General features: G+C 39.3%; 1 protein-coding gene across 8 annotated transcripts in view; it reads right to left on the bottom strand.

The window, feature by feature from the left end:
• VPS13D (vacuolar protein sorting 13 homolog D) overlaps positions 1-25,224 on the bottom strand; it is a 183,147-nt gene extending 157,923 nt beyond the window's left edge. For 7 of the 8 annotated variants that reach the window (XM_067472783.1, XM_067472784.1, XM_067472786.1 and 4 more), the window contains exons 1-11: positions 25,125-25,222; positions 21,073-21,235; positions 19,080-19,154; positions 17,092-17,282; positions 14,294-14,374; positions 13,993-14,109; positions 11,502-11,606; positions 10,031-10,201; positions 8,056-8,156; positions 2,935-3,103; positions 649-741 (exon numbers count right to left, since the gene is read on the bottom strand). In XM_067472783.1, coding sequence (XP_067328884.1) covers positions 649-741; positions 2,935-3,103; positions 8,056-8,156; positions 10,031-10,201; positions 11,502-11,606; positions 13,993-14,109; positions 14,294-14,374; positions 17,092-17,282; positions 19,080-19,154; positions 21,073-21,169 — 1,200 coding nt within the window. In that variant the 5' untranslated portion in view covers positions 21,170-21,235; positions 25,125-25,222. Of the gene's footprint in view, positions 1-648; positions 742-2,934; positions 3,104-8,055; positions 8,157-10,030; positions 10,202-11,501; positions 11,607-13,992; positions 14,110-14,293; positions 14,375-17,091; positions 17,283-19,079; positions 19,155-21,072; positions 21,236-25,124 lie in introns of all 8 variants that reach the window. The other variant, XM_067472788.1, reaches the window with a different exon arrangement.
• Positions 25,225-25,517: the final 293 nt, after the last annotated feature.

Raw genomic sequence — 25,517 nt, 5'->3', positions numbered from 1 at the left:
ACACAAACATTGCAAATATCCAACAAATATATACATTTCTATAAAAGATTTGTCAGGATTAATTTAGTTATGTATGTGTTTTTCAATGTGCTTCTATGTATTGCCAAGATGGATGCAACTGTGAATTGAAAATGCCATGCAGAAATGTTTATACTTTGAGGCTGTGATTAAGTGAAGTTGAGAAAGTAAGATAAGGTTTGTTCTTGCTGAGAACAGAAGGGAGTTGCCAGTCTCAGCAAGAGAAGATAAGCAGATGTGTAGAGGCCTTCGGTTTTGATTAGTTCTTTGTGTTTTTCCTGAATTGTAGCTCGCTGTAGAAAGACGTGTCTGATGTATGTACTTAGTAAACTTAGTTTCTTTTGTAACTCAAAGCCTGCAGAGTCCTTATTTTGCAACTCAGTGTCTGCTTGATCTAGCATTCCTTCCGTTGGGGATCGCCAATCTCTGACAAGATTCACATTAAAACGCCATTTCTATAAAATACATATTAAAGTACACAAAAAAGACATCAAACAAAAGACATCAACTTTTCCCATTTTTATGATAGAAACAATGAGGAAATAATGACATTTCACCCAAGAACAAAAATCATGTTGCATAGTGTTATATTAATTTCATTTCGCTGTTTTAACTGACAAAGAGTCCCACCTCGGCCAACTCTCGGATCTTCTTGTAAACGATTTCGCGCAAGATCTTCAGCTCTTCGAAGGTTTGTTCGTCCTCGATGCGCTCCATTTCATCCTTGGAAGGACCAAAGCAAAACACTGGGTGAGGAGTCAGGGAAATTGTGCAAGATGCAATGGGATTCCTGCGTGCATAGCGTAACATCTGGATGCTTGATACTACCTCCACCCGCCACTGTTGACTGTATGTGAGTGAATGCTGAGCATATGTGATGTTTCCACTTTTTCCCCTTTTAGTTATTACAAAAACCCAGTACTGGTGTCGTATCTACTTCTTTCTCCTTTAATTGTTTTTTAATCTCCTCGATTCCTAGTCTTAATGGGGCCTTGGGCATCGACATAGTCTTGGCGCCCAATTTAACCTGAACGATGGACCCTCAAATACTCTATCCCACTGGAAACGGGTTAAAGAACATTTTGAAGGTTCACAAAATATTCCCGACAGTCTTTCCAAAGAAAAAGGCAGGCAAAAATGAAAATCACATATGAGAAGAAAGATGAGAATGGTGGAGTCACTCTTTCCGTCCTCAAAGGAGGGAACGATGACATCCCTTCTTTGCCAAGACGGGTTTGTTTCCCCGATGTCTCACAATACCTGTTCCCCTTTCTCTACCTTTCTATCTATTCACATCCTTGAAGTGACTGGACTGACCTTGAAGGAGCTGGGGGTGGTGACGGCCGACAGGGAGTTCTGGCGTGGGCTGGTCCATGAGGTCACAAAGAGTCAGAGACGACTGAACGAATAAACAACAACATCCATCCATCCAACCAACCATCTATTGCTCTATCTATCCAACCATCCATCCAACCATCAACATTGCTCTATCTATCTATCTATCTATCTATCTATCCATCCAACCAATCATCTATTGCTCTATCTATCCAACCATCCATCCAACCATCAACACTGCTCCATCCATCCATCCATCCAACCAGGCATCTATTGCTCTATCTATCCAACCATCCATCCAACCATCAACATTGCTCTATCTATCCATCCATCCATCCATACATTGCTCTCTTTATCTATCACTGTCTATTATCCATCTATCTATTCACCTGTGTCTTTATCTACCTACCAATCCATCAATTCACCAATCCATCAATTCACTGTCCATCCATCCGTCCGATCATCCATCCATCCAATCCATCCATCCACTTATACATTGCTCTCTTTCTCTATCTATCTATCTATCTATCTATCTATCTATTCACCTGTGCCTTTATCTACCTACCAATCCATCAATTCACCAAACCATCAATTCACTGTCCGTCCGTCTGACCATCCATCCATCCAATCCATCCATCCACTTATACATTGCTCTATTTCTCTATCTATCTATCTATCTATCTATTCACCTGTGTCTTAATCTACCTACCAATCCATCAATTCACTGTCCGTCCGTCCGACCATCCATCCAATCCATCCATCCACTTATACATTGCTCTCTTTCTCTATCTATCTATCTATCTATCTATCTATTCACCTGTGTCTTTATCTATCTACCTACCAATCCATCAATTCACCAATACATGCCTCCCTTTCTCTCTTTATCTATCTCTTCACCTGTCTTTTTCGATCATCTACCTATTTATCCACCAACCCATCTATCTTATCATTTATCCATACATCCACCAATTAAATTTCTCTTTCTCTTTCTGTCTATTCCCCTGCATCTTTCTCAACCTATACATCCATCCATCAACTCATCCATTCACCAATACATTTCTCTTTATCTATCTATTCATCTATATCTATCTATCTTACTACGAATCCATCCCTTCATCTATTCACCAATACATTTCTCTCTATTTCTCTACCTCTTCACCTGTCTTTCTCTGTCTATCTATCTACCAATCCACTGATCCCTCCATCCATTCACCAATAGATTTCTTTTTCTCTGTCTATTCACCTGTGCCTTTTTCTGTCTATCCATCAATCAATTAACTACTCTGAGTCGACCAAGGGCTGAGAAGAGTGATATACAAATATAGTAAACAATAGATTTCCTCTTTCTATTCATCTGTGTCTTTATCTATCTACCTATCTATGCATCCCCCCATCCATTCACCAATACATTTATCTCTTTCTCTCTCTATCTCTTCACCTGTGTTTTTCTCGATCGTCTACCTGTTTATCAACTGCGGAGAGCATTCATTTTTGTGATAGGATGGACAGTGACAATAAAGTTATTGTATCCTATCCTCTGCATTTAAAGGATGGTTTTGTCTCCCCGACGTCTCGTAATACCTGCTCCTCTTCGAAGAGCTCCACCTCTTTCAACTTCTTGCCGTAGAGATCGGTGTACAGAACGGCGTCCCGGGCCCGATGCAGCGCAAACGCCCAGGAAGACCGCTCTCGCCGCTCTCGGATCCCCGCAAGGTGCGCGTTCAGCACAAACCTCCACCACTCCCGGCAGCTGGAAGAAGAGCCCAAATGAACGGCGTTTTCAGATTCCAGAAGAAGAAAGCTCCCCACCGAGAGCACTTTTTAGACTTCCATCTATGCGGCAGAGCCAATACATAATGGGAATGCCAACACGGGACTGGAAAGGACAGGGTTCAAATCCTCCCTTATTGCATCTCAAATAGAGAAACTGACCAAACGGCATTCCTTAAGGTCCCTGGAGAAAGAGTGGGATACAAGCCTGGGTCTAAATCCAATTTTTAATCCCAATCCACGAAACTGGCATTTGTTTATTATGTTGTGTTCCTACTGACTGAATACATTTACTTTAGCTGAGAGAAACAATAAGGTTAGGAATTCATCTATTGAGGTCTCTTCCAAATCTATTATTATTATTATTGTTATTATTATTATTATTGCTCCTACTGTATTTCTTTATACTCCTCTTTATCCCTCCCGGAGGAGACTCAAAGCAGCTTAACATAAAAGCATTAGTATACAATTTAAAATATGCAAATATGCAAACATTAAAACAGAATTAAATATAAATAGTATTTTAAAAATCATTGAAACATATTCAAGTTTATTTATTTATTTATTTTATATTTGTCGTGTCAGAGCAACCAGTCCATTATATTACATTTCTAACAGAACAGAGCAAACAGACAGAAAAATACACATCTTGTGAGTTTGGTAGTTGGTTAAATGTCCTTTGACCAGTATCTGGCCACTTGGAGTGCTTCTGGTGTTGCTGCAAGGAGGTCCTCCATTGTGCATGTGGCAGGGCTCAGGTTGCATTGCAGCAGGTGGTCAGTGGTTTGCTCCTCTCCGCACTCTCATGTCGAGGATTCCACTTTGTGCCCCCATTTCTGAAGGTTGGCTCTGCATCTCGTGGTGCCAGAGCGCAGTCTGTTCAGCGCCTTCCAAGTCGCCCAGTCTTCTGTGTGCCCAGGGGGGAGTCTCTCATCTGGTATCAGCCATTGGTTGAGGTGCTGGGTTTGAGCCTGCCACTTTTGAACTCTCGCTTGCTGAGGTGTTCCAGCAAGTATCTCTGTAGATCTAAGAAAACTATTTCTTGATTTAAGTCGTTGACGTGCTGGCTGATACCCAAACAAGGGATGGGCTGGAGATGTCACTGCCTTGGTCCTTTCACTATTGGCTGCTACTTCCCGGCAGATGTCAGGTGGTGCAATACCGGCTAAGCAGTGTAATTTCTCCAGTGGTGTAGGGCGCAGACACCCCGTGATAATGCGGTATGTCTCATTAAGAGACACATCCACTGTTTTAGCATGGTGAGATGTGTTCCATACTGGGCATGCATACTCAGCAGCCAAATAGCATATCGCAAGGGCAGATGTCTTCACTGTGTCTGGTTGTGATCCCCAGGTTGTGCCAGTCAGCTTTCATACGATATTGTTTCTAACGCCCACTTTTTGCTTGATGTTCAGGCAGTGCTTCTTGTAGGTCAGAGCATGGTCCAGAGTGACTCCCAGGTATTTGGGTGCGCTGCAATGCTCCAGTGGGATTCCTTCCCAGGAAATCCTCAGAGCTCTGGATGCTTGTCTGTTCTTAAGGTGAAAGGCACATGTCTGTGTTTTAGATGGGTTGGGGATCAGCTGGTTTTCCCTGTAATAGGCAGTAAGAGCACCTAGTGCTTCGGAGAGCTTTTGTTCAAAGCTCCCTGCTTGGGCGGTGATGGCACGATCATCAGCATAGATGAAACTCTCTGTCCCTTCTGGCAGTGGCTGGTCATTTGTGTAGATGTTGAACATGGATGGAGCAAGCACGCTCCCCTGAGGCAGGCCGTTCTTCTGTTTCCGCCATCTGCTTCTCTGGCCCTGGAACTCAACAAAAAAGCTCCTGTTTTGTAGGAGGTTTCCTATGAGGCGGGTGAGATGGTAGTCCTTTGTGATATTATACATTTTTCTCAGGAGGAGGCGGTGGTTCACAGTATCATAAGCTGCTGACAGGTCTATGAAGATGGCTCCTGTGATCTGAATACATACTCCTACTGACTGAATACATTTACTTTAGCTGAGAGAAACAATTAGGACTTCATCTATTGAGGTCTCTTCCAAATCTAGGATCTATTATTATTATTATTATTATTGCTCCTACTGTATTTTTTTATACTCCTCTTTATCTCTCCCAAAGGAGACTCAAAGCAGCTTAACATAAAAGCATTAGTATACAATTTAAAATATACAAATATGCAAACATTAAAACAGAATTAAATATAAATAGTATTTTAAAAATCATTGAAACATGAAATTCAAGTTAAAACCATGGACAGCAGGACAAAGGGACAACCTAGTGGCCACAAGCACCACAATGGTAACTGTAACACTATACCAGAGTTCTGTGAAAACGCTCAACTATCCATCTCTTTATTTATTTACGGCATTTCTATGCCGCCCTTCTCACCCCGAAGGGGACTCGGAGCGGCTTACAATATATATATTTCATACAATATATTATATTATTAGCATAGTACAATATCGGTATTATATATTACTATATTGCACTATACCATTATATTGCAATATTTTTAGTAATATTACATGTAATGTAAATATAAGATTATAATTATAATATCATATTATTATTACTAGTATTATATATTATCTATCTATCTAGTTCTTATGTGTTGGGCTGGATGGCCCTTGGTGTCCCTTCTATATCTAGGAATCTATCTATCTATCTATCTATCTATCTATCTATCTATCTTGTATTCCTATTCCCTATCCATCCATCCATCCATCTATCTATCTTGTATTCCTATTCCCTATCTATCCATCCATCCATCTATCTTGTATACCTATTCCCTATCTATCCATCCATCTATCTATCTTGTATTCCTATTCCCTATCTATCCATCCATCCATCCATCCAACTATCTATCTTGTATTCCTATTCCCTATCCATCCATCTATCTATCTATCTATCTATCTATCTATCTATCTATCTACCTACCTACCTATCTATCTATCTATCTAGTATTCCTATTCCCTATCTATCTATCCATCTATCCATCCATCTATCTTGTATTCCTAATCCCTATCTATCTATCTATCTATCTTGTATTCCTATTCTCTATCCATCCATCCATCCATCCATCCAAATCTGTATCTATCTTGCTATCTGTCTATCTTTCTATCTGTCTTCCTATCTCTCTCTCTGTCTCTCCCTCTCTCACATACAAGATGGATTGGATGGTCCTTGGGGTTCCTTTCAACTCTATTACTATCTATCTATCTATCTATCTATCTATCCATCCATCCAAATCTGTATCTATCTTGCTATCTGCCTATCTTTCTGTCTTCCTATCTCTCTCTCTCTTTCTCTCTGTCTCTCCCTCTCTCACACACAAGATGGATTGGATGGTCCTTGGGGTTCCTTTCAACTCTATGACTATCTATCTATCTATCTATCTATCTATCCATCCATCCATCCAAATCTGTATCTATCTTGCTATCTGTCTATCTTTCTATCTGTCTTCCTATCTCTCTCTCTCTTTCTCTCTGTCTCTCTCTCAGACACACACAATATGGATTGGATGGCCCTTTCAATTCTAGGACTATCTATCTATCTATCTATCTATCTATCTATCCATCCATCCAAATCTGTATCTATCTTGCTATCTCTCCATCTATCTGTCTTCCTATCTCTCTCTCTCACTCTCTCTCAGGATGGCCCTTGGGGTCTCTTCCAACTCTAGGAATCAACATGACCGACTTGAAATGTAGGAGCAGTGAGGAGAAAATATAATAATAATAATAATGAAGATTACAATAATTTAGAATTAAAATAAGTCTTAAAATCCTATCTGACTGTTCAGAAGGGAAACACCTCAGAATAGAACCTGTTAAAGACCTCAGAATAGAACAGCCGGTACTGATTTTCCATTGAAAATGGCAGGGCCTTGGCCAGTGTTTATTCTAGCCAGTGTTTGCTTAGATAAGATGGCCAGCAGAGGAATTTGACAAACTTGTGAGATTATTATTTTTTGGTTGTGTCAGGAGTGACTTGAGAAACTGCAAGTCGCTTCTGGTGTGAGATCGATATTATCGATCTAACTCTGTCAACATGACTCAGAACATCTAAGGTCATATAGTGAGAGAGCGCCATCTTCTGACCACTTCATGTAAATAGCAGGCATTTTCTGAAAGCATTATTCTATTGATTTCTATTGATTTTCATATTAAGGAATGAGTTATAATGAAGTTTTCAAAGTTGAATTAACTAAAGGAGATTGCCTTGTTATAAACATATGAAAGTTATAATTCAATTAGAGATTTAAGGATTTGAACTTTAAGAGTCACCTAATGGAAAACATGTTGTATAAATCAGCAGATGTTGAGTTCACAAAGCGTTTGCCAGATTTGATAAAGATGTTCTTGGCAACTATATATTTGAACACCTGTTAATCATCGTACTAAGTAAACGTCAGATACTGACTGCGCATGTACGGGAAAGCTGATTTTATGCTATAAATACTGAAGCAATTGAGACTTCAAGGTGTGACAGCCCTTTGCTAGCTGTTCACCTATACTCTGCAGAGATAGTAAAGCCTGGAAATCGACATGCTGTCTCCATTCTCTTCCTTCTTCTAAAGCAATCAAATGAATCAGGGTAACGTATGCCGGCAACAGAAATACTGGTGGGTTTTAGAGAGCAATGACAGAGGATGATGGGAGTTGTAAGTTGCCTACAAACCTTCTAATGGGATCATTTGTAAAATCCAAAACCAAACAAAGAGTATTTCTATCCTTGCAAAATCTCTCAACCAGGTACCTAAGCCAGTCCTAAATAAGTCTGAGTCTGCAAGTGGGGGAAATGAACAGGAAAGGAAGATGGCAATGCTGACCACCTGATCTCAAATATGGGCCCATCGCTACTGCTTCTTGTGAAGCAAACATTATTATAAAGAGGATTGTTATTCTGTTACGGAGGCAGAAGCCATACTTTTGGGAGACGGCAACCTTCGGCTTCCACCGTCGAAACTTGAGCTGCCTTTCCTTCCGATCCAGTTCCTTCAAGAAATCCATGACTTGGCGGTACTGCGTCTGTGAGGACGAAATAATACACTGTAGTGAAGGGGTCAACAGAAAGGCACTAACAGAGTTTTGGAGCATGAGATTCCTGACCTCACAATTGTGTTGCTATCCGAGGCGATGGAAGAATGGACGGGAAGCAACTGTAAAACCTGACACGATATGAGGATTTAAAGATCGAACTGCAAAGACTCTGCACAAGCCAGTCAAGGGGGTCCCAGTGGTGATCAGCACACTGGGTGCAGTGCTTAAAGACCTTGGCCTAGACTTAAAAACAATCAGTGCTGACAAAATTACCACCTGTCAGCTGCAAAAGGCCACCTTACTGGGATCTGCAAGCATTATTCACCGATACCTCACACAGTCCTAGGCACTTTGGAAGTGTCCGACGTATTATCTGATACAAAAGCATCAATACAATGATCTTGTTTGCTGTGGACTAATCCTGTTGTGTATCAAACAATAATAATAATAATAATAATACCTAATACACTAATATCCTAGGCCCTTGGGAAGAGCCCAATATTCAGAGATGAATCACAGACACTTGGACATAATAATAATAATTATTATTATTATTATTATTTTATAATTATAATAATAATAATTTTATAATTATAATTATAATTATAATTATAATAATAATAATAATTATTATTATTATTATTATTATTATTATGTCCAAGTGTCTGTGATTCATCTCTGAATATTGGGCTCTTCCCAAGGGCCTAGGATATTAGTGTATTAGGTATTATTACACTAACAATTGGCACTGACAAGATTACCATCTGTCAGTTGCAAAAGGCCACCTTACTGGGATCTGCACGCATCATTCGCCGATACATCACACAGTCCTAGACATGTGTCCAACGTATGATCCAATTCAACAGCCAGCAGAGTCTGCTGTGGACTCATCTTGGTGTGTTTCTAATAGTAGTAGTAGTAATAATAATAATAATAATAATAATAAATACATCACACAATCCCAGACACTTGGGAAGTGTCCGACGTGTGATCCAATTCAACAGCCAGCAGAGTGTCTGCTGTGGACTCATTTTGTTGTATTTCTAATAATAATAATAATAATAATAATAATAATAAATACATCACACAGCCCCAGACACTTGGGAAGTGTCCGACGTGTGATCCAATTCAACAGCCAGCAGTGTCTGCTGTGGACTCATCTTGTTGTGTTTCTAATAATAATAATAATAATAATAATAATAATAATAATAAATACATCACACAGCCCCAGACACTTGGGAAGTGTCTGACGTGTGATCCAATTCAACAGCCAGCAGAGTTTCTGCTGTGGACTCATCTTGTTGTCTTTCAAATAATAATAATAATAATAATTATTATTATTATTATTATTATTTATTATTCGAACTTATATGCCACCACTCCCCTTGTGCTCGGAGCAGCTTACAAGAATGGCTAAAATCTAACACAATTTAAAAACAATTTAAAAACAGCAATATCAAAAATCAAAGGCCTGTCGAAACAATAATAATAATAATAATAATAATAATAATAATAATAATAATAATACAACCAGCAGAGTGATCTTGTCTGCTGTGGCCTCATTTTGTTCTGTTCCAAATAATAATAATAATAATAATAATAATAATAATAATAATAATTTACTTATTACCCACTTCTGTTCTGGTCAAGTTGGGACACAACCTAGTTAAATACATCTCTAAAATCACATATGAAAACATAGCTAAAATACAACCATAAAAATTACCTATGAAAACATACACCTATTGAAATACCCGACACGAGAGTTCGAACATAGTAAACACAGAATGGGGTAAACACAGAATAGTGAATGCTGGCTGGGTCAGTCTAGATGACTATCTTCCCAAAAAGTAAAGCTTTACCTGGGAAAGCTTCAGCGGGATGGTCTCCAACTGGATGTCAAATTCGAGTCGGGGAGCGTTCCTAGACCGGAGGGGTTCCTTGGAGCAGTTGCGCTTGAGCAGCGCAGAAGCGCACACCGGCTCCACCATGTAGCGGTGGGAGCCGCTCTCCATGCTCCGGTCCATCGCTTCCTGTCAAGTGGGAGAAGGGCGGGGTAAAAATGTTTTAAATAAATGTAAATAAATAAATACATGTGGTTTCTCCTGGGAACCCTGCTTATCACACAGCTCTTCACTCAATTCCTTATCTGCTGTTGCTACTTCTGGCTCCTCTGACAGACCTTGAGGCCTTGCAATTTCCGAGCCAGTTTTCTCACAGAGAGAACTATTATTTCCCAGAACTGAATGTCCCAGACTTTTGTTGAACTCTGTGGTTTCTCCTGGGAACCCTCCTGATCATTCAGCTCTTCACTCGATTCCTTATCTGCTGTTGCTACTTCTGGATCCTCTGACTAGCCTTGAGGCCTCCACTTTCTGACCCAGTTTTCTCCCAGAGAGAACCATCATTTCCCAGAACTGAATGTCCCAGACTTGAGGGCTCATCACTTTGTGCCACAGGAAAGCCCACAATCCTCTAAATCATCAGTTAAACCATCAGCAATAGGTAATAACCAAACAATAATCCAAATGTCTCATAAAGTTCCAGAGGTGGCAAAGTCCACAAACAACCAGAAATCACAGGTATAGTATAAGTCCACAAGCAAGAAGGTATAACTAGTAGAAACCTGAACAGGAATACATGAACAGGAACACAGAACACTTCCAGGATATTAAAATCCAAAACCAAGGCTTGACTTGAACCAGGAAAAAGAGAACTCAGGCTTAGCCTCTCCCTCTAATTCAGTATTGCCTGAACTACCCTTAAGGTAAACAGCTTGTTATTTAATAGACACCCATGAATGGACACCCAGCATTCCGTGGACACAGATACTAAAAGACAAGGGAGTTACGGATGGATGGGAATTTCTCAAGAATGAAATACTCAAGGCGCAATTGCAAACTGTGCCAACAAAGAGAGAAAAATAGGACAAGTACAAAGAAGCCAGGATGGATGTCCAAAGAACTTCTAACTGTGCTAAAACACAAAAGAGACATGCACAAGAAGTGGAAAAAGGGAGAAATCACCAAAGAAGAATTCAAACAAATAGCCAACACCTGTAGGGAAAAGGTCTGCAAGGCTAAAGCACAAAACGAGATCAGGCTGGCCAGGGACATTAAAAACAATAAAAAGGGCTTCTTTTCTTATGTCAGTAGAAAAAGGAAAAACAAGGAGGCGATAGGGCCTCTTCAAGGAGAAGAATTTCCCGGACTTGAGGACCCATCACTTTGTGCCACAGGAAAGCCCACAATGCTCTCTAAACCATCAGTTAAACCACTGGCTAATCTACAACATACGCCTCCGCCTTTGGCCCCAATACAATATTGTCCCTACCTGCAGCTCCCCGGGCGGCAGGTCCCCCAAGAGGACACAGCCTGGGTCCCAATAGATGCTGAAGTCCGCAATGTCCAGCTGCTTTTTCTTCATCCGTTCCTCCACCTTAAAAGGACCCAAAAAGAAGCACTGCAATTCTTCATAAATACTGTTCCCCACCCAATATAAAAAAATATTATGAAGCAAATAGGTTGAGATTAGTAGAGGGGGTGATAAATAAGGAGGATTTCGAATGGTTAAAAGTGGATTCGGAGGAAATAAGAGAGGAAATTTTTTTTTAAAGATTTAACAAGAAAGGAAATTAGAGAGATTGAAAACCCAATGTTGAGTGATGTGTTAGAAATTTGGAATAAATATAGGATAATGTTAATGACAGAAGGCTCAATAATCACTCCAATCCCTCCAAAATTTGAAAAATATATTGGATAAAAAATTCTTTTTATCCAAGATATCGCTTCTTTTCCTTTCTTGCTTTCCTTTTTCTCCCTTACTTGCCTCATTCCTTCCCTTCCTTCATACCTTTTCTTTCGCCTCCCCTTTTCCTTTTTTCCTTTCTTCCCTCCTCCTACCATTTCCATTTTCCGGTCTCTTCCTTCTTCCTCCTTCCCTTCTTTTCCTTTATTTTTCCTTCCCTTTTCTCCCTCCCTCCCTTTCCTTCCTTCTTTCCACCCCTCATACCTTTTTCTTCCTTCCCTCCTTTCTTTCTTTCCCTCCCTTTTTCTATTTCCCAACTGTCCTCCATCCTTTTCTTTTGTTTTTCTTTCTTTCCTCCCCTCTCATGCATTTTTCTTTCTTTCGTTCCTTTTTTTCCTCCCTCGCTTTTCTTTTCCTTTTTCTCCCTCCCTTCCCTCATTTCTTCTCTCCCTTCATACCTTTCCTTTCCTCCTTCATCGTTCTCCATCCTCCCTTTTCTTTTCCATTCTTTTTCTTTCTTCCCTTGCTCAAACTGTTTCCACTTTCCTTTCTCTCCCTTCCCTTATTTTTTCCTTCCTCCTTTCTCTTTTCTTTTACTTCTTCCCCTCCTTTTTCTCCCTCCCTCCCTTTCCCTTCCTTCCCTCTTTCCTCCTTTCATGCCTTTTTCTTCCCTCCTTTCCTTCTCTTTTCCTTTCTCCCAACTGTTCCTCCATTCTTTTCCTTTCTGTACTTTCTTTCCTCCCCTCTCCTCATACCTTTTTTCTTTCATTCCCTCCTCTTTTTCCTTCCTCCCTCCCTTCTTTTTTCCTTTCTTTCCTTTTTTTCCCCTCCATTCCTTTTCCTTTCCTTTCCTTTCTGTTTTCTTTTTTCTTCCTTCCCTCCTTTCTTTCTTTCCCTCCCTTTTTCTTTCTCCCAACTGCCTTCCATTCCTTTTCCTTTTTGTTTTTCTCTTTCCTCTCCTCTTCTCATGCATTTTCCTTTCTTTCATTCCCTCCTTTCCCTTTTCTCCCTCCATTTCCCACCCTTCCGTTTCTTCTCTCCTTTTATACCTTTCCTTTCCTCCTTTATCGTTCTCCATCCCTCTCTTCTCTTTTCCCTTCTTTTTCTTTCTTCCCTCCCTCATACTGTTTCCACTTTCCTTTCTCTTCCTTCCCTTATTTTTTCCTTCCTCCGTTCTCTTTTCTTTTATTTATTTCCCTCATTTTTCTCTCTCCCTACCTTTCCCTTACCTCTTTCCTCTCCTCATACCTTTTTATTCCCTCCTTTTTCTTTCTTCCTCCCTCCCTCCCTTCTCATTTCCTTTTTTCTTTCCTTTTTCTCCCTTTCCTTCCTTTCCTCCCTTCATTCCTTTTCCTTGCTGTTTTTTCTCTTTCCTCCCCTCTCTTCATACCTTTTTTCTTTCATTCCCTCCTTTTTCTTTCTTCCTCCCTCCTCTTTTCCTTTCTCTCCTTTTTCTCCCTCCCTTTCCTTCTTTCCCTCCTTCATTCCTTTTCCTTGCTGTTCTTTCTCCTTCCTCCCCTCTCCTCATACCTTTTTTCTTTCATTCCCTCCTTTTTCTTTATTCCTCCCTCCCTCCACTTTTTCTTTCTCTCCTTTTTCTCCCTCCCTTTCCTTCCTTCCCTCTCTTCATTCCTTTTCCTTTCTGTTTTTTTTCTTTCTTTCCTCCCCTCTCCTCATATCTTTTCTTTCCTTCCCTCCTTTTTCTTTCTCTCTCCCTCCCGTCCCTTTTCCTTCCTCACTGTTCCATCCCTCATTCCTTTTCCTTTCTGTTCTTTCTCCCTCACAATGTCTCTAGAACGTCTCTTACCTTCCTTCCTTCCTTCCTTCCTCTCTCATAACACACATACATGCATCCCCTTTCTTGCCCAATGACATCACAGAGGGCCACTTCACCTAGCAACCGTCTTTGTGGAACAAATACACGCTGACTTTCGTATATATAGACGATATACTCATGTATAAGTCGAGGTCGGTTTCGTGGACCAAAACAGCCATTCGGAACCAGAGAAAAAGCGAAGGACTCTAGGACTCTCCCCTAATTCAAATCACAATCTCTAAAGGTATATAATCAATTCACCGGCTCGTTGATGGCATTTTGCACCGAGAGGTTTTTAATGCAGACGCCGAAGGCAAACGGCTGGGAAGGGTTTGTGACGCCGTCCTCAAACCGGAGGTGGACATCCTGGATGTTTAACTGAAGGAGGAGAAAAAAGAGAGTTTTCTTTAAGAAACTCGATTTAAACATTCAATAACACAAACGTTAGACGTTGGCCTCTTTTGCAACTCCCTCTGCAACCCAACAAACGATGCGGACGTTGACTTCAAATGCAGGAAGCTTCGAGTATTATTATTATTATTATTACTCCCAGCCCACTTACTTCAATGTTCTCGACAATCCGTGTGACCACAGAGGCAGTGACTGAATACCAATAGGATTCTGGGGTTTGCTCCCGTTCTTTCTGGAAAAATAGAGAGATGTTTGTTTTATGCATTTAAAGATGACACGAGGCCTATTTATTTTATTTATTTGCTATATTTGTATACCGCCGTTTCTCAGCCTCACCGGCGACTCAACGCGGTTTACAACATAATATAACAAACACAGTATACAGTTAAAAGCATAAAAAACATAAAACACAATTCATACATCAATACCAATCCAGTTCGACTCTTAACTAAAAACGTGATCCAGTTCGTCGTCCATATTGCCAGTCCTTTAGTCAATTACCATTCGTTGCACTGAGTTAACCAAATGCCTGCTTGAACATCCAGGTCTTCAGTCTTCTTCGAAATGCCATCAATGAGGGGGCTGATCTTACCTCCAAGGGCAGGGCGTTCCATAGCCGCGGGGCCACCACAGAGAAGGCCCTGTCTCTCGTACCCGCCAGCCGCACCTGTGAAGCAGGCGGGATAGAGAGCAGGACCTCCCCAGAAGATCTTAGGGTCCTGGCGGGCTGATAGGCCGAGATACGTTCGGATAGGTAAGTTGGGCCAGAACCGTTTAGGGCTTTAAAGGCCAACGCCAGCACTTTGAATTGAGCCCGGTAGCAGATCGGCAGCCAGTGGAGCTGGTGCAGCAGAGGCCTAAGCATGGCTAATTTTATTTATTTATTTGCGACATTTATATGCAGCCCTTGTCACCCCGAAGGGGACTCAAGAGTGGCTTACAAGATGTATATATATACACACACACACACACACATACAATATATTATATTATTAACATAGTACAATATCAGTACTATATATTGTACTGCACCATTATATTGTAATATTATTAGTAATATTACATGTCATATAAAATATATAATTATAATATTGTATTGTTATTATTAGTTTTATATTGCATTACATTATATTATCAATTTTATATGTATATACATTAGATTAGATATAGACTTAGAAAGGACTAATAATTATAATAATACATTATAATTATATATATATAATGATAATATTGTATTATTATTATTATTAGTTTTATATTGCATTACATTATAATATTATCAATATTATATGAATATACATTAGATTAGATATAATATAGACTTAGAAGGGACTAATAATAATACAATATTATATATATATATATATATATATATATATATATAATATTGTACTATTATTAGTTTTATATTGCATTATATCATAATATTATCAATATTATATGTATATACATTAGATTAGATTAGATATAATATAGATAGATTCCTAGACTTAGAAGGGACTAATAATAACAATATTATTACAATTATATATTTTGTGTATGTATGTGTGTGTGTGTATGTATGTATATGTGTGTGTGTATTATATATATATAATATTGTATTATTATTATTATTTAAAACTTTTATATCTTGATCTTCTCAACCTCCGTAGGGGGACTCAGACCGGCTTATTATTAGTGGTTTTATATTGCATTACATTATATTATCAATATTATATGTATATACATTAGATTAGATTAGACATAATATAAATAGATTCCTAGACATAGAAGGGAGTAATAATAATAATACAATATTATCATATATATATATATATATATATATATAGTATTATTATTAGTTTTATATTGTCTTACATAATAGTATTATCAATATTATATGTATATACATTAGATTAGATATAGATATAGATAGATTCCTAGACTTAGAAGGGACTAATAATAATAATACAATATTATCATTATACATTTATTTATATATGTGTGTGTGTGTATATATATATATATATATATATATAATTATTATTAGTTTTATATTGCATTACATTATAATATTATCAATATTATATGTATATGTATTAGATTAGATATAATATAGATAGATAGATTCCTAGACTTAGAAGGGACTAATAATAATAATACAATATTATAATTATATACTTTATATGACATGTAATATTACTAATAATATTAGAATATAATGGTGTAGTACAATATAGTAATACATAATACGGATATTGTACTAACATTATAGTACTATATTATAATTGCTGCTCTGGGACCAGAGTGAAGAGAGGCGGCCAAGAAGACAGTTCCACCTTGTCTCCTGCACTGTGCTAATAATATAATATATTGTATATACATATAATATTGATAATATTATAATGTAATGTAATATAATACTACTAATAATAATACGGTATTATAATTATATATTTTATATTACATGTAATATAACTAATAATACTGCAGTATAATAGCATAGTACAATATAGTAATATATAATGCTAATATTGTGCTATGGTAATAATATAATATATTGTATTTACATATAATATTGATAATATTACAATGTAATACTATATAATACTACTAATAATAATAATACAGATAAATAAATATAATAAATATAATACTACTAATAATACGGTATTATAATTATATATTTTACATTACATGTAATATTACATATTTTACATATATATATATCTTCTAAGCCGCTCTGAGTCCCCTTCGGAGTGAGAAGGGTGGCATATAAACGCTGTAAATAAATATATACCTGTTTAGGGTTGGGCTGGATGGCCTTTGAAGTCCCTTCCAAGTCTAGGAATCTATCTCTCTATCTTTTATCTATTTATCTATGCATCTGTCTACCTATGCATCCATCAACCAAAAGTAAAAATATGTTTGTATGCATATATATTTGCATATCAGAGTCAATGGACTCACTTTCCACCTCTCTTCCAACTCCAACAAAAGAGCTTTCTTGTTCTCTTTCTCCAAAAGCTTCTCTCCTTCATCGTCAAAGTCCTTCTGCTTTTCCGGCGAGCCAATCAGGTGCAGCTTCGAGATGGAGATCACCCACGGGTCGATATGGGGGCGGTAGAACGGGATCTGGAGCGTGATCTTCCCAATGAATCCTACACAGTTCCGGGAGAACAAGGTGGGCATTCGAGCATTACAACAGGCTCCACTTACAGTTAAAAGTATGACCACATAATTCAAAATATACCAATATGCAACCATTAAAACTGAATTAAACATAGCAATAGAGGAGAAGGAAGAGGAGAAGAAAGAGGAGAAGGCAGAAAAAAAGGATGAGGAGAAGGAGATGAAAGAGAAGGAAGAGAAGGAAAATGAGAAGGCTGAAAAGAAAGGGAAGAAGGAGAAGGAGGAGAAGAGAGAGAAGAAGAAAAGAGAGAGAAAAAATAAAAAAAGGCAGAAAAGGAAGGAGAAGATGAGGAGGACAAGGAGAAGGTAAAGAAGGCGAAGAAGGCAGAAAACGAACAAGAGGAGGAAAAGAAGGAGGAGGTGGAGAAGGAAGAAAAGAAGGAATAGGAGGAGGAGGCCAAAAAAAAAATAGAACAAGGAGGAGGAAAAGAAGGAAGAAAAGAAGGAGGAAAAGGATTAGGAGGAGGTGGCAGAAAAGATGGGGGAAAGGAGAATGAACAGGAGGAAGAGAAGGCAAAAAAGGAGGAGATGATGATAGAGAAGGAAGAGAAGGAAAATGAGAAGGTTGAAAAGAAAGGGAAGAGGAAAAGGAGAAGGAGGAGAAGAAAGAGAAAAAGGTTTTAAAAGGCAGAAAAGGAAGAGGAGGAGGAGAAAAGAAGGAGGAGGTGGAGAAGGAAGGGAAGGAGGAGGTGGCAAAAAGGAGAAGGAAGAGAAGGAAGAAAAGAAAGAAGAAAAGAAGGAGGTGGTGGCAGAAAAGATGGAAGGAAAGGAGGATGAACAGAAAGAAGAGAAGACAGAAAAGAAGAATGAAGAAAATGGGAAAAGAAAGAGAATGAAGAGGAAGAGAATGCACAAAAGAAGGAGGAGGAGAAAAAGAGGAGAAGGCTGAAAAGAAGGATGAGGAGATGAAAGAGAGAGAAGAGGAGGAGAAGAAACAGAAAAAGTTGAAAAAGGCAGAAAAGGAAGAGGAGAAGGAGGAAAAGGAGGTGGAGAAGGAAGAAAAGCAGAAGAAGGAAGAGGTGGCAAAAAAGGAGGAGAAGGAGGAGAAGAAAGAAGGAAGAAAAGAAGGAAGAAAAGGAGGAGGTGGTGGCAGAAAAGATGGAGGGCAAGGAGGATGAACAGAAGGAAGAGAAGGCAGAAAAGAAGAATGAAGAAAATGGGAAAAGAAAGAGAAGAATGAAAAGGAAGAAGAGAAGGCAGAAAAGAAGAAGAAGAAAGAAGAGGCAGAAAAAAGGATGATAAGGAGATGAAAGAGAAGGAAGAGGAGGAAGAAAAGAAGGAAGAGAAGGTGGTGGTGGTGGCGGCAGAAAAGATGGAGGGAAAGGAGGATGAACAGAAGGAAGAGAATGCAGAATAGAAGAATGAAGAAAATGAGGAGGAGGAAATGAAAGAAGAAAGAGAAGGAAGAAGAGAAGGCAGAAAAGGAGGAGGAGGAGAAGAAAGAGAAGGCAGAAGAAAAGGATGATAAGGAGATGAAAGAGAAGGGAGAGGAGGAAAATGAGAAGGCCGAAAAGAAAAGGAAGAAGGAGAAGGAGGAGAAGAGAGAAGAGAAGGAGAAAAAAGAGAAAAGGTAGAAAAGGAAGGGGAAGAGGAGGAAAAAAAGAAGGAGGTGGAGAAGGAGGAGAAGCAGGACAAGGAGGTCAACAAAGGAAGAGAAGGAAGAAGAGAAGGAGGAAAAGAAGAAGGAGGGGGAGGTGGGAGAGAAAGAGAAGAAAAGGAGGAAGAGAAGGCAGAAAAGAAGGAGAAGAGAAGGAGAGCATGCATACCAGCTTTGACTTCAAAAGGCAACAACTCTTTCAATGCATCTTTCTTTAGCGGTAAATTTTCCAACTCTACGGCACCTGAAGGGGGAAAAAAAGATATCAGGGCATCAAAACTGACAGAGAACAAAACAACTAACATCTCAAGGATGTATTCAGCACCTAAGAGTCATCATTCAAGAAGCACCAACATATATCCCACTACTACACCAACAATGTTACTACTCCAGTAACAATGCAGGTTATAGCGTCCCTCCTAGATTGTATGTGTTTCCTCCACCACAGACATCCCAGTGTTTCTCACTCTCTCCATTGGTGTGGAATTTGCATGACCCCGCCCACTGCCTCTCCCATAGTGAGTGCCATGAACATGTCCAAGAGAACACATGCCTGTGTTCTCCACCAACACCGCGCTGCCCACCACCGAAGGGAAGGCTTTCATACCTTCATCATAGATTTATGTGTTTCCTCCACCACAGACATCCCATGTCCTCAATTGGTGAGGAGTTTGCATTACTCTGCCCACTGCTTCTCCCTTAACCCTTTCCTATTCTTTTCTATGGTAAACAGAGGAATTAATGAGCAATAGAGGTTTGGGGAGAATTCACCATGATTTATAGGAGCAGTAGGTCCTGGGATGTATAGTTCACCTGCAATCTTAGAACACTCTGAACTCCACCAATGATGGGCCTGGAACTAACGTGGCACACAGAATCCCTATTAGCACCAAAACATACTAGGGGTCTTTGGAGGGATTTATGGGAGTTGTAGTTCACCTCCATCCAGAGCGCACTATGAACCCAAACAATGATGAATCTGGACCAAACTTGGCGTGCATACCCAATATGCCCAAATTTGGTGGGTTTTGAGGGGAATTGGACTGGACATCTTCGAACTGTAGGTACTGGGATTTATAGTTCACCTGCAATCAATGAGCACTCTGAACTCCACCAAAGATGGAATTGGAACCAACTTAGCATACATGACCATGAAAAAATACTGGAGATCTTTGGGGGAAATTCACCTTGATTTGGGGGAATTGTAGTTCACCTACATCCAGAGAGAATTGTTAACCCAAACACTGATGAATCTGGACCAAACTTGGCACACAGACCTGATATTTATTTATTTATTTATTTATTTACAGTTCTTATTTTCTGGTATGCTGAAATTTGATAACTGGAGGAGTTTGCGGGAAACTGGCCTTCCTTTCTGGGAGTTGTAGTTCACCCACAACCACCAGAGAAACTGTGGCTCCCACCAATGATGGATGTGGACCAAACTTGGCACAAAAAACCTCCATGACTAACTCACCCTACTGGAGGAATTTGAGGGGACTGACTCACCATAGTGGGAGTTGTAGTTTACCCTAAAGCCAGAGAGTGAATGATGCATCTAGAGCAAACTTTCCCATCATAACAACCTTTAAGTACTGATGGAGTTGCTACTGGTAATATTTTTTAGTATTTACATAAAACTATAATTTAAATTAAGACTGTCCAATTTTGATTAAACTATTATTCTAATCTTCTTCAATGGAAATGTGTTTACGTATCCTTCCAATAATAATAAAGAGGGTAAAATAATAAATTAATAAAAATAATAGAGTAAATAATGGAAATTTAATAATAACAGTAATATTAGAGTAAAATAATAAATGTAATAAAACCAATAATAGATTAAAATAATAAATGTAAAAAATAGTACAGTAAAATAATGTAAATGTAATAATAACAGAGTAAAATAATAAATATAATAAAACCAATAATAGATGTAATGTAATACAACCAATAATAGATGTAATAAATGTAAAAAATAGTACAGTAAAATAATGTAAATGTAATAATAATAAATAGAGTAAAATAATAAGTAATAAAACCAATAATAGATTAAAATAATAAATGGAAAAAATAGTACAGTAAAATAATGTAAATGTAATAATTATACAGTAGGAATTATACTACATCACAAAATATGAAAAATTAGTCACACATCTCACCTTTCAGGAGAGCGACCGAGAGTTGATCCGTGTTCAAGTTACTGACATATTTGCCCAGGTAATTGTTGAGAACCCAGGCGACCAATCCCTCCAACATGACGAAGGTGACAAGGGCGCCTTGGTCATTCCCGGCTGCTTTCTTCCATTTTTAAAGGGTGACCAGCTTTAAAGAAAAAAAAGGGAAAGGGGTTGAACATCTCAGAATTAAATATTAGGCCCGTGTGATCAACGAAAAATATATTTCAATACTCATTATGAAATTGCATGGGGTCTGTATAATAATATAATGATGCGACTACTTTTCGTTAAGTAATTGTGCCAATGAGGAACCTTCAGGGGAGCCTTTCTCCTTCATTCTTAGAGCTATTGGCATGGAACTTGCTGTGAGGATTGAGCTCATTTACCACTGTTATCCCAGCAAGTTTCAAAATGTTTGGATCATTCACTGATTTTGGGGGAAAATTGAAGTTTTTACAAACACCTTTAAAAAAACTAACTCCTTGAATTTTCTACACAATGACACAAGGCAAGAGGGCACCATTCTCTACAAGTTTAGGAAATATTCACATATTTACTGATTTCTGAGATTTTTTTTAAAGTTTGGACAAAAACGGTTTGCACACCTCTATCTATCTAGTCTATCTACCTATCTACTCAAGCTCCCCATCACAAGCTTGATTCCATCACAGACAGAGTCTAATGGCCAGATTGAGATATAGATAGATAGATAGATAGATAGAAGTTGAAAGAGACTCCAAGGGTCATCCAGTCCAACTATTATTGATTGATTGATTGATTGATTGATTGATTGATAGATAATCAGATAGCTAGATAGACAGATTCCTAGAGTGGGAAGAGACCCCAAAGACCATCCAGTCTAACTCTTAAGAGATAGATAGATAAACAGATAGATATATAGACAGAGATATAGATAGATTCCTAGCGTTGAAAGAGACCTCAAGGACCATCCAGTCCATCCCATGATAGATAAGAAGATAGAAAGATAGGAAGATAGATCGATAGACAGACAGACAGAAATTCCTAGATAGATAGATAGATAGATAGATAGACAGATAGGAAGATAGATAGATAGATAGAGATTCCTAGAGTTGAAAGAGACCCCAAGGGCCATCCAGTCCAACTGTTAAGAGATAAAGATATGGATAGATTGATAGACAGACATACAGACAGATAGAGATAGATAGATAGATAGAGATAGATAGAAATTGGAAGAGACTCCAAGAGTCATCCAGTCCAACTCTTAAGAGATAGATAGATATCCAGACAGAAATATAGACAGATAGATTCATAGAGTTGAAAGAGACCCCAAGGACCATCCAGTCCATCCCATAAGAAATTGATAAGAAGATAGATAGATAGATAGATAGATAGATAGATTTCTAGAGTTGAAAGAGACCCCAAGGGCCATCCAGTCCATCCCATAAGAGACAGATAAGAAGATAGACAGATAGGAAGATAGGAAGATAGACAGACAGACAGACAGACAGACAGATAGACAGACGGTGGAAGAGACTCCAAGAGGCATCCACTCCAACCCTTAAGACATTGATAGATAGATAATCAGATAGAGTGGGAAGAGACCCCAAGGGCCACCCAGTCCAACCCTTAAGAGATAGATAAGAAGATAAACAGATAGGAAGATATTGATAGATAATCAGATAGATAGATAGATAGATAGATAGATAGATTCCTAGAGTAGGAAGAGACCCCAAGGGCCATCCAGTCCATCCCATAAGAGAGAGATAAGAAGATAGACAGATAGGATAGATAACTAGATAGATAGACAGACGGTGGAAGAGACTCCAAGAGTCATCCACTCCAACCCTTAAGATATTGATAGATAGGAAATAATAACCAGATAGATAGATAGATAGATAGATTCCTAGAATGGGAAGCGACCCCAAGGGCCATCCAGTCCATCCCATAAGAGATAGATAAGAAGATAGACAGATAGGAAGATAGATAGATAGATAAGATTCCTAGAGTTGAAAGAGACCCCAAGGGCCATCCAATCCATCCCATAAGAGATAGATAAGGAGATAGACAGATAAACAGATAGGAAGATAGATAGATAGATAGATAGATAGACAGACAGACAGACAGACAGACGGTGGAAGAGACTCCAAGAGTCATCCACTCCAACCCTTAAGATATTGATAGATAGATAATCAGATAGAGTGGGAAGAGACACCAAGGGCCACCCAGTCCAACCCTTAAGAGAGAGATAAGAAGATAGACAGATAGGAAGATAGATAGATAGATAGATAGATAGACGGTGGAAGAGACTCCAAGAGGCATCCACTCCAAACCTTAAGATATTGATAGATAGATAATCAGATAGATAGATAGATAGATTCCTAGAGTGGGAACAGACCCCAAGGGCCATCCAGTCCATCCCATAAGAGATAGATAAGAAGATAGACAGATAGACAGATAGGAAAATAGATAGATAATCAGATAGATAGGAGGATAGATAGATAGATAATCAGACAGATAGATTCCTACAGTTGAAAGAGACCCCAAGGGCCAGCCAGTTCATCCCATGAGAGATAGATAAGAAGATAGACAGATAGGAAAATAGACAGATAGATGGTGGAAGAGACTCCAAGAGTCATCCACTCCAACCCTTAAGATATTGATAATCAGATAGAGAGAGAGAGAGAGAGAGAGAGAGAGAGAGAGACAGTGGAAGAGACTCCAAGAGTCATCCACTCCAACCCTTAAGATATTGATAATCAGATAGAGAGAGAGAGAGAGAGAGAGAGAGACAGTGGAAGAGACTCCAAGAGGCATCCACTCCAACCCTTAAGATATTGATAGATAATCAGATAATCAGATAGATAGAGAGAGAGACAGACAGACAGACAGACAGTGGAAGAGACTCCAAGAGGCATCCACTCCAACCCTTAAGATATTGATAGATAGATAATCAGATAGAGGGGGAAGAGACCACAAGGGCCACCCAGTCCAACCCTTAAGAGATAGATAAGAAGATAAACAGATAGGAAGATATTGATAGATAATCAGATAGATAGATAGATAGATTCCTAGAGTAGGAAGAGACCCCAAGGGCCATCCAGTCCATCCCATAAGAGAGAGATAAGAAGATAGACAGATAGGATAGATAACTAGATAGATAGACAGACGGTGGAAGAGACTCCAAGAGTCATCCACTCCAACCCTTAAGATATTGATAGATAGGAAATAATAACCAGATAGATAGATAGATAGATAGATTCCTAGAATGGGAAGCGACCCCAAGGGCCATCCAGTCCATCCCATAAGAGATAGATAAGAAGATAGACAGATAGGAAGATAGATAGATAGATAAGATTCCTAGAGTTGAAAGAGACCCCAAGGGCCATCCAATCCATCCCATAAGAGATAGATAAGGAGATAGACAGATAAACAGATAGGAAGATAGATAGATAGATAGATAGATAGACAGACAGACAGACAGACAGACGGTGGAAGAGACTCCAAGAGTCATCCACTCCAACCCTTAAGATATTGATAGATAGATAATCAGATAGAGTGGGAAGAGACCCCAAGGGCCACCCAGTCCAACCCTTAAGAGAGAGATAAGAAGATAGACAGATAGGAAGATAGATAGATAGATAGATAGATAGATAGATAGTAGAAGGGACTCCATGAGTCATCCACTCCAACCTTTAAGATATTGATAGATAATCAGATAGATAGACAGATAGATAGATAGATAGATAGATAGATAGACAGATAATCAGATAGAGTGGGAAGAGACCCCAAGGGCCACCCAGTCGAACCCTTAAGAGAGAAGGGGGGAGGCTCCTGGAGTTGGAAGAGAGAGGCCTACAGGGAGCGAGTGAGGCCTGCCCGCCTCCGTCCTCCTCGAGAGGCCCAAAGTCAACTGGGGCACAACCACAGGCCTCTTGGCGGCCAACTGGGCCTCCCTTGTTCGCCACGGAGGGAAGCCAAGGGCCAGAGGGGACTGGGGAGCCAACACAACCCCCAAAACCACCACAACTCCCTCTCGACGCCTCCTCACTCACCTGCTTCGCTTCCCGGCCCTGTTCTGACCTGCGCCGGAACGCAGAGCGGCGAGGAGAGCGCAGAGACATCGATCGCTTCTGCCCTAGAAAGGCCGCTTGCTTCCCGTCTTCTCAGCGCGCGCAGGTTGACGAGGAGAACGCCGAGAGAGCGATTGACGGTGCTCTGGGTCTTTTTAGCGAGCGCAGGGGCGGCAAGCGGAGCGCCGAGAGGTCGATCGACTTGCTCAACGCGAGGAGAGCGCCGAGGCATCGATCGAAAGGCAGCCCGGAAGAGCGTCCCGTTGCCACGGCAACGAGGCCTAGACGAGCAAGGCGGAGCCTAACTGTCACGCGGTGCAGAAAAAAACCATAATATATATATATAATATATAAATTTAAATAAATATAATTTTT

The sequence above is a fragment of the Anolis sagrei genome, chromosome 13 (assembly GCF_037176765.1).
Source record: "Anolis sagrei isolate rAnoSag1 chromosome 13, rAnoSag1.mat, whole genome shotgun sequence".
Lineage (NCBI taxonomy): Eukaryota > Metazoa > Chordata > Lepidosauria > Squamata > Dactyloidae > Anolis > Anolis sagrei.
Note: the sequence above shows the minus strand (reverse complement) of the source record. Positions and strands in the feature narration are given on the sequence as shown.